This window comes from Pristis pectinata, chromosome 1 (genome assembly GCF_009764475.1).
Source record: "Pristis pectinata isolate sPriPec2 chromosome 1, sPriPec2.1.pri, whole genome shotgun sequence".
Lineage (NCBI taxonomy): Eukaryota > Metazoa > Chordata > Chondrichthyes > Rhinopristiformes > Pristidae > Pristis > Pristis pectinata.
Window position 1 is genome coordinate 3,976,588 of NC_067405.1, and position 17,696 is coordinate 3,994,283.

General features: G+C 47.4%; 1 protein-coding gene across 4 annotated transcripts in view; it reads right to left on the bottom strand.

Annotated features, from left to right (window-relative positions):
* Positions 1–2,965: 2,965 nt before the first annotated feature.
* LOC127569747 (gap junction gamma-1 protein-like) overlaps positions 2,966–17,696 on the bottom strand; it is a 49,539-nt gene continuing 34,808 nt past the window's right edge. For all 4 annotated transcript variants that reach the window (XM_052014616.1, XM_052014596.1, XM_052014606.1 and 1 more), the window contains 2 exons: positions 13,424–14,566; positions 2,966–7,846 (listed from right to left, as the gene is read on the bottom strand). In XM_052014616.1, the coding sequence (XP_051870576.1) occupies positions 7,833–7,846; positions 13,424–14,537 (1,128 nt within the window). In that variant the 5' untranslated portion in view covers positions 14,538–14,566 and the 3' untranslated portion in view covers positions 2,966–7,832. The remainder of the gene's footprint in view (positions 7,847–13,423; positions 14,567–17,696) is intronic.

Consider the following 17,696-nt stretch of genomic DNA (forward strand, 5'->3'; position numbering starts at 1 on the left):
GGTGTGGGGAGGGTAATTGGAGGGAGGAGGTCAGTGTTGGCGATCCTGGGAGTATGTGGAAGCCAAAAGAGGATTTTCTAGTTCCAAGAACGTGTTTGTTTTCACATGCATCGTTGAGAAGTTCTGAAATGTTGAACTTATTGGATAAATTGCTAACAATGCCAATGTTGAACTGAAGGGTGTGTGTGTGTCTGTTGTGAGACTGTTGGAGAACCCAATACTTGTAAGAAGTAGTCACCCACTTCCTCTGGCAACTCATTCCACATACATACCACCCTTAGTGTAAAAAAGTTGCCCCTCAAGCTCCTATTAAATCTCTCCTATATCACCTTAAACCTATGCCCTCTAGTTCTGATTCCCCAACCCTGGGAAAAAGACCGAGTGCATTCACCCTGTTTATGCCCCTTATGATTTTATGCACCTTGAGAAGATCACCTCCTAGTCTCCCACACTCCAAGGAACAAAGTCCAACCTCTCCCTGCAACTCAGTCCCTCAAGTCCTGGCAGCATCCTTGTAAATATTTCCTGCACTCTTTCAGTTTAATAACATCTTTCCTATAGCAGGGCGACCAAAACTGAATACAAGATATCTTTATTAGTCACATGTACATTGAAACACACAGTGAAATGCATCCTTTGCGTAGAGTGTTCTGAGGGCAGCCTGCCAGTGTCGCCACGCTTCCGGCCCCAACATAGCAAGCTCACAACTTCCTAACCCATATGTCTTTTGGAACGTGGGAGGAAACCGGAGCACCAGGAGGAAACCCACGCAGATTCGGTGAGAACGTACAAACTCCTTACAGACAGCTGCGGGAATTGAACCCGGGTCGCTGGCCCTGTAATAGCGTTATGCTAACTGCTACATTACTGTGCCTGCCCAATACTCCAAGTGCGGCCTCACCAGCGTCCTGTACAACTGCACCATGACCTCCCGACTTTTATACTCAATGCCTTGACTGAAGGCCAGCTTGCCAAAAGGCTATGTCACCACCCTATCTACTTGTGACCCCACTTTCAGGAAACCATGTACTTGAACCCCAAGGTCCCTTCGTTCTGCAACATGCCCCAATGCCCTACCGTTCACTGTGAAAGCCCTACCTCGATATGGCTTTCCAAATTGCAACACCTTGCACTTACCCGAATTAAACTCCATTTGCCATTCCTCAGCCCACTTACCAAGCTGATCAAGATCCCCCTGTAATTCTTCACCGTCCACTATACCTCCTATTTTAGGCTCTACCACCATCCTGCGTGTGTCCCTCCCATCCACGCTGACTGATTTGCTGAGTCTTTCTAACTTTCTCCATTCTGTTTCATTATCTCCATGACTATTTATAAACTCATTTTATGCATTTAACAAGGTCTCTCAGGGGCCTGTCAGGCTTCCTCTTTTCTCTGAGTCAACTCATTTCCCTTCCTTTTCAAGTAGTATCTTGTGGTGATGAGTTCTCTGCCCAATAATTCCTGGTGCAGAAACGTAACTCCCTCTGCCTTCTTGCCAGATTAAAAGTAGCCAGAACCAGCTTTCCCAAAAATAAAACTATTGACGAAATTTGAAGGACCTTCACATATTGTCACTCACAATGGAAGATATACTGATCCATTTACGTTATATAGGACATAGCACAGTACAATGTACCTTTTGCATTGAGTGTTCTGGGGGCAGCCTGCAAGTGTTGCCACATTTCCGGCGCCAACATAGAATGCCCACAACTTCCTAACCTGTATGTCTTTGGAATGTGGGAGGAAACCGGAGCACCCGGAGGAAACCCACGCAGACACGGGAAGAAGGTACAAACTCCTTACAGACAGCGGCCGGAATTGAACCCGGGTCGCTGGCGCTGTAATAGCGTCACGCTAACCGCTACACTACCGTGCCTGTAGCCAAAAGTTTGGATGAACTAACATAAAAACAGAACATGCTGGAAACAGCAGGTCAGGCAGCACCTGTGGAAAGAGAAACAACTTCTGTTTCTCCTTTAGCCAGTTGGCCAACATCTGTGGACAAACAGATATTTTTTTCCTCTCCACAGATGCTGCCTGACCTGCTGAGTGTTTCTAGTATTTTCTGTTTTTATCTCAGATTTCCAGCCTCTGCAGACACAAGAGACTTTTTAGGTCATGCACCTTCGATTTATTTTTAGGTGACCCTCCCCTCCAGTGGAATTTCCTGCCTTCCACCCCCCTCTCCTTCCCATCCTCCCTTTGCCACCCCCCCCCCCCCCACGGCGACCAACATGCCTGATCCCATTTCTGATTGGTAGCAGATTGAAGACAAAATAAAAACAATCACAGAGAAAGTGAATTTGATAGGTGTTCTTTTAAAAAGGATGAATAAATGTTATGCAATGATAATAGCACAGAAACAGGCCCATTTACACTAATCCCACTTTAATCCCATTTATTCTTTTCACATTCCAATTAACTCTTAAGAGTCATAGATGTTTCTTTATTAGTCACACGTAAAACGAAACACACAGCGAAATGCGTCTTTTTGCGTTACTGAGAATGTACTGGGGGCAGCCCACAAGTGTCGCCACTCTTCCAGCACCAACATAGCATTCCCACAACTTCCTGACCCGTACGTCTTTGGAATGTGGGAGGAAACCGGAGCACCCGGAGGAAACCCACGCAGACACGGGGAGAATGTACAAACTCCTTACAGGCAGTGGCCGGAATTGAACCCGGGTTGTTGGCGCTGTAATAGCATTACACTAACCGCTAAGAGTAATATACCCTTTGGCCCAACAGGTTCATACCGACCAAGATGCCCATCAAAGCTAGTCCCATTTGCCTGCGTTTGGCCCATATCCCTCTAAACCTTTCCTATCCCTGTACCTGTCCAAGTGCCTTTTCCAAGTTGTGTACCTGCCTCACCCACCACAAGGTGATGTTGTAGAGTCATTGTGGCTGAGAGAAACCATCACCAGAAGACTGACAACACACAATTGAACAGCACAACAAATAAGACTCAGAATCTCGTTTAATTTCTCTACAAAAAAAGTACAACATTAAAGACACTCAGTAGACAGTTCACACAGGAGACCGCAGAACACAGTGACTCTATGCTGGCAGTATAGAGATCACCTCCAGTGCAGGACAGGCTGGAGAACTTCGGATAGCTTTGGCAGTCACCAGAACAAGTGTCTGTGAAACTATACGGAGAGCCTCTGTCGCGAAATGTACCAGACCTAAACACTCAAAACACATAACTCTACATAGAACCCAGTCTCAGAGAGACATTCTCAAATCCCAAAGGAAACCATTCACCAAAAGAGGAGCCCTCTCAAAATCTAAGACTACTTGAACATATTGGATCAAGAATCTACACATTTTTACCTAAAATATATATTAAAAAAAAGAGTAAGCCACAAACTAATCTTTGGTTCATGCACCTTACAAAGGTGGATGGGTAGGTGGGAAAGATGATCAACAGGCTAAACCTTGTTCATGGAGGCTGGAGTTATTGGCCAATGCAAGACTTCCCTGTCAGCTCCACACCCTCTGGTAACATAGAAGGGACTGCTCGCCAGCAGTAACAGCGAGAGCTCTGGGGAACACTGCGGAGTGAGCAAGATGAATGGAAGTTCAAGGAACGCAAAGGACTACCAACCTGCTCGTCATTGAGGACACACTTTGAGCCCCTTATGTCCCTGATGCAGGTGAGTGATAGGTGGGGGCACTGTGGGTGATGTGCCAGGGATGGGGGCAAATGTGCTGGGGGAATCTCGGGTTGGAATGGGTTGGTGGTGGGTGTTCCAGTAAGAGGGCAGTGGTTGGTGCATCAGTCTTGTGTTGGGGGTGGGTGCTCATTAAACCTTGGATTAGGGGTGGGTATTCTGGTTGGGGGGGTGGTGCTGGTTGAATCTTGGGGTTGGAGGGTTGGTAAACCAACCTTGGGTTGGGGGTGGGTGTTGTGGTTGGAGGGCAGGTCGACAAATCTTGGGTTGCCAGGAGGGGCCTGGAGAGATATGTGCTGAATGCAGGAAATTGGGACTAGCTGGGTGGGCACCGTGGTCGGCATAGACTGGTTGGGCCGAAGGGCCTGTATCTGTGCTGTATCGATCTGTGACTCTATCTCCAGGCCTGTCCTGGAGTCACCAGGGACCTAAAACAAAAACTGAGGGAAAATTAATAGCAGCCAGTCACAAAGGCACTGAGTATTTTCCAAAGCCAGGAGTGGAGGAAGGAAGAGAGAGGTTTCATTTGACTAGTGGCCGGCTTCCTTTCCGGTTAGGTGTGGGCAGGTGACAGGCAGCAAGTGATAGGTGTGTCAGATTCATCAAGTCACAACGTTTAGCCCTGCAGTTTGTGTCTCCGACTGGTTTCCATTTTGTAGATAATTGGAACCTTCTCCTATAAACATGCAGAACAGATTCAATAGGGTTGGTGAAGACATGGGGCTGGGGACAAGGGACATTGGTGGGGAGGTGTTGGTACAAAAACCCAGGAATATATTTTTAATGTACATGTACACACACCCACACACAGATGGAACCCAGCAAGGACCTGGCTGAAATCATAAAAACTCATCAGTTAAGGCAGCATCTATGGAGAGAGAGCCAGTTAATGTTTCAGGTCGAGGACCTTTTCTCCCATGGAAATGCAGAAGATACTACACCTGTCCTTACACCTCTTCCCTTCCCGTTCTCCAGGGACCCAAACATTCTTTCCAGGTGAAGCAGTGACTCCCCTGCATTTGTCCCAATGCAGTGTAACTGTGTTCTATGTTCACACTGTGGTCTCCTCTACACTGGAGACGCCAAACACAGATTGGGTGACCACTGTGCAGAGCACCTGTGTTCAGTCTTCAGGACTGACCTTGAGGTTCCAGTTGTCTGTCAGTTTAATTCACCATCTCACTCACTCCCACTCTGACCTGCCTGTCTGTGACCTCCTGAACTGTTACAATGAGGCCCAACGCAAGCCTGAGGAACAGCAGCTCATCCATCACCTGGGCACGTTGCAGCCTTCTGGACTCAATACTGATTTCTACAACTTCAGATAACTCACTCGTTCATTCTGTCTGGATCAGAACTAGTTATTTCTGCTGGCTATAACTTTGCCTCAAATTTTCTTTTCCTATTAGTATAGGTCTGATCATGTACCTCAGCCTGAACAGATTACACAGACAAAGCAGCACAATATGTTTGTAACTGCTCCTCATTAACCCATCTGGCCTCACCGTATCTCAGATATTCCCTTTTTCTACCCATCACTCCCCCACCTCCTCCACAGCTGAAAATAAACTTGTTTTTTCTCTCTGTCCCAGTTCTGAGAGAGGATCATAAACCTGGAACATTACTCGTTTCTCACTCCACAGGTGCTGCCTGACCTGCTGAGTGTTTGCAACATTTTCTGTTTTTATTACAGACTTCTAGCATCTTCAGTTTTTTTGATTTTCAAGATCTCAGAACTTTTTTTTAAAATGCTGGCCATTCTTTTGGAGAGTATATTTTTATTCACCGGTGTTTGGGAAGGGGGAAAGGAAGAGACAGGGGAGTGAAAAGCCAAGATGTGGAGAATGCTCTACAAAAGGAAAGGCACAATGCATGGTGTTGATTTATCTCTGAGACACGGTAAACAAGCTCTCAGGTTTTTGGAGAATGTCATGGAAAGCCATTGGCCAGCAGTCGCAATAACCTTGGAGAAATACCCAGCATCCTTACAATCCACCATCCCCAAACTGTGCCTTGAGAGGAAAATGCTACCCAAGGAACTTTGCCCTACATCATCTGGTGTATTGCATTCAGTTCTGGTCACCCCGTTGCAGGAAGGATGTGGAGGCTTTGGAGAGGGTGCAGAAGAGGTTCACCAGGATGCTGCCTGGATTAGAGGGCATGAGCTATAAGGAGAGGTCAGACAAACTTGGATTGTTCTCCCTGGAGCATCGGAGGCTGAGGGGAGACCCAATAGAAGTTTATAAGATTGTGAGAGGCAGAGATAGGGTAGACAGCCAGTGTCTTTCTCCCAGGGTCGAAATGTCTGATATTAAAGGGCATGCATTTAAGATGAGAGGGGGAAAGTTTAAAGATGTGCAGGGCAAGTTTTTTGTTTACACAGAGAGCGGTGGGTGCCTGGAATGTGCTGCCAGGGGTGGTGTTGGAGGCAGATACGATAGAGGTGTTTAAGAGGCTTTTAGATTGGCAGATGAATGTGCAGGGAATGGAGAGATATGGACCTTGTGCAGGCAGAAGGGATTAGTTACTAGTTTAATTAGTCTAGCACAGCATCGTGGATTGAAGGGCCTGTCCCTGTGCTGTACTGTTCCATGTAGACCAATCCTGTCATCTGTCCATCCCAGATCATTGCAAATCCCCCCTCTCGATTCATCCTCAGAAGACTTATCTCCCTCTGGTCGAGACCTCTCTTAGCCACAGTTCAAGACCATTGGCTTTCTCTCCCACACCTCCCTATGTGCCTTTGGCAAGAACCAGGTCTATACTTTACTCTCGCTGAACACCAGCTGATTGTGTGGTAGAACTTTGTCCGAGGGGTATAAACATCAAAGCACTTAGTGCCCAACACTGTGAAACAAGCAGCTTTCTTGTCCAGTTTTGCATCCACATTTTAAGTAGTTTTGGAGTCATAATCACACAGCACAAACAGGTCCTCCAGCCCAGAGAGTCCATGCGGACCATCAACCACCCACAGACTGAACCTATTTTAATCTCCCCACATTCCCATCAATGTGGGGAGATTCTAGCCCTCACCTACACACCAGATTTTAGCCCTCACCTACACACCAGATTCTAGCCCTCACCTACACACCAGGGGACAATTTACAGCAGCCAATTAACCCACCGACCCGCACGTCTTTGGGATATGGGAGGGAACCGGAGCACCCGGGGGAAACCCACTCGGTCACGGGGAGAACGTGCAAACTCCTGCACGCAGACAATGCCAGAGGTCAGGATCGAACCTGGATCTCTGGAGCTGTGAGGCAGTGGCTTTACCAGCTGCGCCACTGTGCACAAGATGAATAAATGATCCTGTAGAGATGTTTTTGGGGGCAAGGAGGAGGAAGTGAAGTCAATGTGAGCAGGATTCCAGGAGTTAGTAACTCCAGGAGTGTGCAGACCTCTGGGCCCAAACTAAATGTCATGGAATTGGCCAGAACGAAGCATGAAAACTTGTCCAGCGTCCTAAAACAAAGTCAACAAGCAAACTCATCAAAAGATTTTTAAAAATTCACTTGATCACTGCTCTTTCTCAACACCCGAAATTCTGGAATGTTCTACATCTGTAAACAACAGGAATTTTAAAAAAAACTAATTGGCAATTAAAACCCCGTGGCTACTCAAGAGGTTGTTACTAATATACACAAAAAAAAGTAGAATAAAAAAAGTTTTTGGTCTATTGGCAGTTGTCCATAAAGGAGCAGGATGTAGGTGCTGGTGGCCAGGAGGTGTACGAGGTGTGGTCAGAAGACCCACTGCCTCCCTACACTTTACGGAAGATGGGAATTCCACCTCAGAGAGCAGAATGTTAGTTCAGAGGAGGCTAGGTCTGTCTCAAAGCTCACCCAAGACACACTGTACCCATCTAACTGTGTTGTGCGCGGAATGTTCCCGAATACAAAAGCACCTAATCGTACAAGCGAGCCGCCACCACTGGTTTTACCGTTCAGTGTAGTCACGTTCTTCGAACTGCCAACAGCACTCCCACCCACCATTCCAGCTGTATCCAGTGGTTTTGTTTAAGAAATAGTGTCCTTAGTGCCAAGGTGGTCAAGATGAAATGCATGTCTTTCCAGTTGAGATCACTTTTTATTGTTTCAAGCGTTCGGACTCCTTCCGAACCTCACGGTCGAAGAGTTGGTTCCTCTGGGATCAGCCTCTCAAACCTGCAGGGAATGGAGAGAAAGAGGGATAAGAAATGGCTGCCTAATCAGAGTCACACACCACGGAAACAGGCCCTTCAGCCCAACCTGTCCATGCCGACCAAGATTCCCAGCTCAGTCAGTCCCATTTGGCCCATATCCCTCTAAATTTTTCCTATCCACGTACCTGTCCAAATGTCTTTTAAATGTTGTTAATGTACCTGCCTCATCCACTTCCTCTGGCAGCTCGTTCATTATACGGACCACCCTCTGGGTGAAAAAGTTGCCCCTCAGGTTCCTATTAAATCTCTCCCCTCTCACCCTAAACCTATGCCCTCTAGTTGTTGATTCCCCAACCCTGGGGAAAAGACTCTGTGCATTCACCCTATCTATGCTCCTCAAGATTTTCTACACTTCTATAAGGTCACCCCTCAGTCTCCTACGCTCCAAGGAATAAACTCAACCTCTCCCTGTAACTCAGTCCCTCAAGTCTTGGCAACATCCTCCTAACTCTTTTCTTGAGGTTTTTTTTAAACTCTCCTTTACTTCAGTTACATAACAAGAACTTGAATGTATACATCAGTCTTATTTTTAATTAAAAGTTAATGCCACACCACATAAGGACATAACAGGGCAGAGCCCTACACTTGCTCAGAGAGGTGGGTTTGATGATGGGTGTTGGTTTAACAAAAGCTTTATAAAGGCTCAGCATAATTTCCCTGCTTTATACTCCGTTGAGGGAGCTAACATGTACTTTCATCTTCAAAGATCTTTGCACAGGAGTGTTCAGCCCTTTACTCCTGCACTCTCTTTAGATGAAGGGCTTTCTGATTAAACTCCCATTTCTCTCTCCCCAGACGCTGCTTGACCTGCTGAGTGTTTCCAGCGATCTCTGACTTTATTTCACTCTTTCCAACAGAACAACAAGAACACAAGAAAATAGAAGCAGGAGTAGGCCACTCGGCCCCTCAAACCTGCCCCGCCACTCAATATGATCATGGCTGATCTACGCTGGACTCAACTCTTCTTCTGTGCCAGTTCCCCACTGCCCTCAATCTTTCAAATATCTATCTACCTCCACCTTAAATATGTCCAATGAACCAGCCTCCACTACCCTCAGGGCAGAGAATTCCAAAGATTCACCACACTCTGAGGGAAGAAATTTCCACACACCTCAGTTTTAAATGACAGGCCCCTTATTTTGTAACCATGTCCCCTTGTTTGTGTGTCTCCCACTGGTGGAAACATCCCAACATCTCCCCTCTGAAGCCTCCTTAGGATCTGATACGTTTGAAATAAGGTCACCCCCTCATTTTTCTACACTCGAAGGGACACAGATCCTAGCTGTCCAGCCTCTCTTGATAGGACAACTCTCTCATCCCAGGAATCTCCTCTGGACTGGCTCCAATGTGACTGTATCCTTTCTTAGGTAAGGAGACCAAAACTGTGCTCAGTACTTCAGGTGTGGCCGCCCTAACACCCTGTATAACTGGAACACAGTCTGCCTATTCCTAAACTGCAATCCCTTTGCAATAAACACCAACATGTCCACCCTCCCTCTGCCCAACCCTTCCGTCAAAATGCATCACCTCACACCTCACCTGTGCTAAAATCCCTCTCTCTCTTGTCTATCTATTCTATAGGCTTGCCAATGTCTGATGCAGTCAAAAGATATCATTCCTGCTGTTTGATGTACCAGTGTGGTGTCACTGAAATTTATTTGGATCTCTATATGTAGTAACATCCTGATACTGACTCTTGGAGAACATAAAAACAGAAAATGCCACAGCCAAGAAAGCTCACCCGCACCTCTACTTCCTCAGGAGGCTAAAGAAATTTGGTTTGTCCACTTTGACTCTCACCAACTTTTACCGATGCACCATAGAAAGCATCCTATCTGGATGTATCACGGCTTGGTACGGCAACTGCTCTGCCCAGGTCCTCAAGAAACTGCAGAGAGTTGTGGACACAGCCCAGCGCATCACAGACACCAGCCTCCCCTCCTTGGACTCTGTCTTTACCTCTCGTTGTCTTGGTGAAGTAGCCGGCATAATCAAAGACCCCACCCACCCGGGACATTCTCTCTTCTCTCCTCTTCCATCAGGTAGAAGATACAGGAGCCTGAGGGCACGTACCACCAGACTTAAGGACAGCTTCTACCCCACTGTGATAAGACTATTGAACGATCTCCTTATACAATGAGATGGACTCTGACCTCACGATCTACCTTGTTGTGACCTTGCACCTTATTGCACTGCACTTTCTCTGTAGCTGTGACACTTTACTCTGTACTGTTATTGTTTTTACCTGTACTACATCAATGCACTCTGTACTAACTCAATGTAACTGCACTGTGTAATGAATTGACCTGTACGATCAGTTTCTAAGACAAGGTTTTCACTGTACCTCGGTACAAGTGACAATAATAAACCAATACCAATACCAAATGCTGGAAACACTCAACAGGTCAGACTGCATCTGTTGGAAGGAGAGGAAATGAACTCCTTCTGTAGGGAGGGTAGGGGAAGGAAGATGTCTCCGTTGGGGTAAAACCTGGTGATCATGGGGATAAGCCGTAAACAAGGTTCTCTGGTCAGTGGGTGAATGGGAACAGTTAGTGAGTGAGAACATGGACAAGAGAATGTGGGAGCTGTGAAGTGCAGAGGGGGAGGACATTCCCGGCAGGAATGTTCCCTCCTTTAAGCAGGTCAGGCTGGGCATGTCCTCCATTCCCAGGGAGAGGAAAAACACAAGCTGAGCTAATATGCAACTGCTCTGCCTGTGACCGCAGGAAACCGCAGAGAGTTGTGGACACAGCTCAGCACATCACGGAAACCAGCCTCCCCTCCGTGGACTCTGTCTACAGTTGTCGCTGCCTTGGTGAAGCAGCCGGCATAATCAAAGACCACACCCACCTCGGACATTCTCTCTTCTCCCCCCTCCCGTCGGGCAGAAGATACAAAAGCCTGAAAGACCGTACCACCAGACTCAAGGACAACTTCTGTCCCACTGTTATAAGACTGTTGAAAGGTTCCCTGGTACGATAAGATGGAATCTTGACCTCACAATCTACCTCGTTATGATCTTGCACCTTATTGTCTGCCTGCACTGCACTTTCTCTGTAACTGTAACACTTTACACTGTATTCTGTTATTGTTTTACCCTGTACTACCTCAATGCACTGTGTAATGAATTGATCTGTATGAACAGTATGCAAGACAAGTTTTTCACTGTACCTTGGGTACATGTGACAATAATAAACAAATTCCAATTCCAAAATGGACTTCTTTTGTTTTAATTGTGTTTTTCTTGTAAAAATTGCATGTAATTCATGTTTAATTTACATTTTTCTTGTGAATGCTGCTGCAAGTAAGTTCTTCATTGCACCTGCGCACACATGGACTTGTGCAGATGGCAATAAACTTGACTTTGACTTTGAAATCCGGTTTTTCTTTTTCAGCATTTTGCAACAGCATTTTCTTTTAGTTTTAGGTTTCCAGCATCTGCAGATTTGCCCCTTGGAGAATCCCACTACTAACCTCCAAAACTAATCATCACAACTCACTGCTTTCTGTCTGTTGTCGGAAAGTCCAGACAGAACCAAGGAGGAAATACTTCACTCTACATGGTAGATAGGTCAGGAACTCTCCATCTGAAAGGCTGGTGGAGGCAGAAAGCCTCCCATTATTTCCAAGGCTTTGATCTGCAGATCTCTGGACCTGGTGCTGGGAAGCGGGATTAATCTGACGCCCATTTCCCGCTGGCATGGGTACGATGGGCTGAACAGCCTCCTCATTTGCTATAAATTTCTATGATTCCATGAGTAGGGACTGTTTTGTGTCACTGGATCAGTTGCAATGGAACCCAGCACACCAGGGACTACTAAGTGATTCCAGGTTAGGGTCCATCAAGCTCACTGTTGACTCTTGAGAGGAGATTGTCCAGGCTCAACATTCAGTCCCCATCGGTGGGTGTCCAACACACAGGAACCACACAATGGGAATCAAAGGGTGGACAAGCAATATCTTTTTCCTATTATTGAGCGATCCAATACCAGAGGGCATGCATTTAAGGTGAGAGGGGGTAGGATCAGAAGAGACGTGAAGGGCAAGTTTTTTTTACTCAGAGAGTGGTGGATGCCTAGAATGTGTTGCCTGATAGGGTGGTGGAGGCAAATTCATTGGGGCTTTTAAGAGGGGCTTGGATGGGCACATGAATGAGAGGAAAATATAGGGATGTGGGCATTCTGTAGGTAGGAGGGATTAGCTATGTCGGCACAACAATGTTGACCGAAGGGCCTGTTCTGTGCTGTATTGTTCTATGTTCTAAAGCCCAATGATGTCTCTATCTCTGACACCACTGCCATCTCAATAAACTTGTCTGTACTCCAAAATGTCACACAGCCCAGGCAATCATGGGCATAGCCCTCCCCACCAGTGACGACATCTACAGGAGATCAGTTGACTTATCAGCTGATTGACACCACAGAGTGATAGAGTTGTTTAGCACAGAAACAGGCCCTTCAGCCCACCATGTCCCTGCCGACCACCTTGCCCATCTACACCAATCCCATTTACCTGCATTAGGACTGTATCCTTCTATGCCTTGCCGATCTAACCTGTCTGCCTAAATGCTTAAGAGACCCGAGTCTTGATGTGGGCTCTTGACCCAAAATGTTGACAATTTCTTCTGCCCTCGTGGATGCTGCTTGACCCACTGAGTTCCTCTAGCAGATTGTTTGTTGCACCAAATTCCAGCGTAGAAAATAGAACAGTACAGCACAGGAACAGGCCCTTCGGTCCACAATGTTGTGCCGAACTAATTAAGATAATGACGGTTAATCCCTTCTGCCTGCACATGGTCCATCTCCCTCCATTCCCTGCATATTCATGTGCCTGCCTAACAGCCTCTTACACACCTCTATCGTATCCGCCTCCACCACCACCCCGGCAGCGCATTCCAGGCACCCACTGCTCTCTGTGTAAAAAAACCTGCCCTGCACATCTCCTTTGAACTTTCCCCTCTCACCTTAAATGCATGAAGTCAAGTCGTCGAGTTTATTGTCACGTGTTCACAAGAAAAACAAACACAATTTTTACAAGAAATAACATAATTAGATCAAAAATAAGTCCATTTTAGTGCAAAGTGATGGACTTGTTTTTTTTACTGTAATTGGGTCCTTTATTGTAAAAATTGTGTATAATTTGTTTATTTAAGATTTTTTTTAAGTCTATGCATACATAGACCTCCAGCATTGCATGCTCTCTAGTATTAGACATTCCAACCTTGGGAAAAAGATACCGGCTGTCTACTCTATCTATGCCTCTCATAATCTTATAAACAATTACTGCAACACACTGAGTTCTGTATTTTCTTCGTCTAACTCGGTTTTGCACTAACTCTGCACTAAATTTGTACTCTGTATATACTGTTTGTTGCATTATTTGTACTTTCACAATTTCTTTGTCTGCGTTTATTGTGTCTTCTGTTCTATGTATGTCCTCTGTTGGGGAAACGACATTTCGTTCCTCCGTGTGTTTTTATAGCACAATAATAAACCAATACCAATGTGTCCGACTCGCCCTCAACCAACGGATTCACCTGCTTTCTCGGAACAGGCGCCTTCCTTCTCCTGAGCAAAGTTGAGGCGGTTCTGTTCCACGGCCGTTCCGTTGGACTCGGGGCTGCCGCTCCTGGGGTGAGCCGGGACCTCTCCGTACACCCGGTAAGCCATGTTCAGCTGCTCCTGGGCCATCTTGAGATGCCGGTGAACCATGTCGGACATCTCGAAGCTCCCCGGCCGCAGGCCGCCCACTGTGTCGTGGTAGGCCACGTTACTGTTGCCCAGCTTGGCTTGGTCCTTGCGCAGCACGGTGTGGTACCCCGGCGGGGCGAAGGAGGTGCATCTGGCAGAGCGCAGGGCCAGGCGCCGCCCCCTCAGCCCGTCCCTGATTCCGCCGCAGCCCAGATGGACGAGCTCGCAGATGTTGAGGAACAGGCAGAGGCCACTGACCACGTACATGACCAGCAGGAAGATGGTCTTCTCGGTGGGACGGGAAACAAAGCAGTCGACAGTGTACGGGCAGGGAAGCTTACTGCAGACGAAGCCAGGCAGGACCCTGAGGCCGTAGAGGAAGTACTGCCCCACCAAGAACCCGATCTCGAACAGTATCCTCATCAGAAGATGAAGTACGTAGACTTTCATCAGGCCGTCCTCCTTGATGCGCCTCCTTCCGTCGTGTGGCCTCTTCTCGGGGGTCTTCTCCTCTGACTTGGGCAGGGGCTGGGGCTCGATCTCCTCGCAGACCATGGGGTCCTCCTCGTTGTCGCCGTCGGCCTCCTCGTAGTCCCGGGAGACGCCCCGGTGCACAATGGGCATCTTCTTCTTGGGCGCGCTGTGGTACCCCTGCATCTGGGAGATCCGGTGCATGGCGAAGCCCAGGTAGATGATGGAAGGCACAGAGATCAGGATAATCTGGAAGACCCAGAAGCGGACGTGGGACAGGGGGGCGAAGGAGTCGTAGCAGACGTTCTCGCACCCAGGCTGAAGGGTGTTGCACACAAATTTGCTCTGTTCATCATGGTAGATGGCCTCCCCGCCCACAGCTGTCAGCACAATGCGGAAGACCACCAGAACGGTCAGCCAGACCTTGCCCACGAAAGTGGAATGGTTGTTGATTTCCTCGAGGAGCCGGGTCAGGAAACTCCAGCTCATCCTGGTACCACAGGCCGAGAGGCAAAACCCTGCAGGCAACAACAGAACACAAGGGTGAATCACCAGCTGAAGAACGGTGTCCCCTTTGACCCTTCCCAATTTTTATCGACGTACTGTAGAAGGCATCCTAACTGGGTGCATCACAGCTTGCTCTGCCTGAGAGCACAAGAAATTGCAGAGAGCTGTGGACACAGCCCAGTCCATCACACTAACCAGCCTCCCCTCCATGGACTTCCAGCTGCCTCAGGAAAGCAGCCAACATAATCACGGACCCTTCCCACCCCAGACATTCTCTCTTCTTCCCCTCTCCCAACGGGCAGAAGATACAAAAGCCTGAGAACGCGTACCACCATGCTCAAGGACAGCTTCTATGGTTATAGACTCTTGAACGGACCTCTCATACACTAAAGGATGAACTCTTGATCTCCCAATCTACCTCATCATAGCCTTTGCACCTTATTGTCTGCCTGCACTGCACTTTTCCTGTAACTGTAACAATATATTCTACATTGTTTTTTTTTCTCTTTTGGTACTACCTCGATGTACTTATGTATGGAACGATCTGTCTAGATGACATGCAAAACAAAAGCTTCTCACTGTATCTCGGTACATGTGACAATAATAAACCAATTACCAATCAGCCCCTCGAGCCTGATCTGGCCTTCACTGGGATTGTACCTGATCTCATAGGATCATGGAATCATCACAGCAAGAGGACATTCAGCTCCTCAAACCTGCTCCGACCTTCCATGGGATGGTTGCTGATCTCATTGGATCACAGGCTACGCGTCAGGAGCTGGTAGATGGGGTTAGTATAGATGGGTGCTTGATCATGGTGGGCTGAAGGGCCTCTGTGTGTGCTGAACAGCCCTATGACATGGATTTATTACAGCAGAGAATAAGGCCGTTCAGCCCATTGAGTTTGTACCGACTCTTAAGAGAGCAGTCCCATTAGTCCCAATCCTCCACTGCTCTCCATAGCTCTGGAAATCATTTTTCCTCAATCTAATTCTCTCTTGAAGGCACCAATTGGTTCTGCTCCCTTTCCTAACCCGAGAGACAGTGAGTTCTGGACCATCTTGGCTCTCTGTGTACAAAACCTTCCCTTCACAACCTGCTTATCTCTTCTGGCCATAATTTTAAACCCGACCCATCTACCGATGGGAACAGCTTCCTGCTCTCCCCCACTCTTCCCTGCAAGTGGCGTCACAGGGCGGTGAAGAAGGCGTTTGGCACACTGGCCTTCATCAGTCAGGGCACTGAGTAGAGGAGATGGGACATTATGTTGCAGTTGTACAAGATATTGGTGGAGTCACACCTGGAGTACTGTGTCCACTTTTGGTCACCGTTGTGGATAGATGTTATTAAGCTGGGAAGAGCGCAGAGAAGATTTCTGAGAATGTGGCTGGGACTCAAGGGCCTGAGTTATAGGGAGAGCTTGGCTAGGCTAGGACTTTATTCCTTGGCGTGTAGGAGATTGAGGGCTGACCTTATAGAGGTGTCTCAGATCATGAGGGGCATAGATAGGGTGAATGCACACAGTCTTTTTCCCAGGGAATGGGAATCAAAAACTAGAGGTCATAGATCGAAGGTGAGAGAGGAAAGATTTAAAACTTCTTCACACAGAGGGTGGTGGGTGTATGGAACGAGCTGCCAGAGGAAGTGGTTGAGGCAGGTACATTAACAACTTGTAAAAGACATTTGGACAGGTACATGGATAGGAAAGGTTCAGAGGGATATGGGCCAAACGCGGGCAAATGGGACTTGCTTAGATGGGTGCCTTGGTCAGCATGGATCTGTATTGCTCCACGACTCTCTTGAAACCACGTCTATCCAATCTCCTCCCAACCTTCCCTGGTCCAAGGAGAAGCACCCTGGCTTCTCCAGTCCGGCCCTTGAGCTGGAATCCCTCCTCCCCAGACCCATCAGATTATCCCTAACAGGAGACCCCTGCGTAACGACCGTCCGGGTAACGGAAATTTGCCCTTACAGAATCCACAACTCACTACTCAGAAACCTGAGATACGGAATAAAATTCACTCTCACCAGAGTATGTGTGAGAACAAAAAAAGGTAAATAAATCAATGTAATTTTTTTTCAACCCGTGGCTTCACGTTAAAAGAAAATTGCGATATGGACCGTTTTTGAGGAACATCACACCCCCTTAATGTGGGGAGGGCGCCTGTAATCTAATTCTAGACGGGTCACCCATTCCGCCTCCACGAATATACTAAGGATGAAAGAAATCTTAATTCACATTTCCTTATGACATAGAAGGACACCATTCAGCCCATTGAGTCTATGCCAGCTCTTAGAACATTCCCATTCCCCCACTTAATTCCCTGCAACCAATTCCCTCTCACATGCTCAATAATGCCCCCAAATCTCCCACACACTAGGGGCAATTAGTTGTTCTACCACTCAATTAATCATCAGGGGCAATTTACAGCAGATAATTCATTTACCACAGTGGCCAATTAACCGACCAACCAGAGGATATGCACCCAGTCACAGGGAGAACGTGCAAGCTCCAAACAGACAGCACCCAAGGTCAGGACTGAACCTGGGTTATTGGAGCTGTTTGAGGCAGCAGCACTAAACACTGCTCCACATCAAGGTCCGAGGTAGACTGATGATTGGGGGTGCATCGACTATGTGTGGGAAGAGCCTCTCGACACCCTCCATAGCTGGCTCCACTTTTGATGCCCCTTGTCCCAGTTCCTTCACCAACAGAAGCAGTTTCTCTCAGTCTCGAACTTTTTAATTTATTTTAGTACCTTATATTACCTCAATACAGATAAGTGTGAGGTGACGCATTTTGGAAAGTCAAACCAGCGTAGGACTTGTACTGTGAACGGTAGGGCACTAGGGAGTGTAATGGAACAGAGGGACCTAGGGGTACAAGTGCACAGCTGATTGAAAGTGGCATCACAGGTAGATAGGGTGGTGAAAAGGGTGTTTAGCACGCTGGCCTTCATCAGTCAGAGCAGTGTTTAGCACGCTGGCCTTCATCAGTCAAAGCACTGAGTACAAGAGTTGGGACATTATGTTGCAGTTGTATAAGTCGTTGGTCAGGCTGCACTTGGAGCACCATGTACGGTTTTGGTCACCCTGTTATAGGAAAGACGTGGCTACACTGGAAAGAGTGCAGAGAAGATT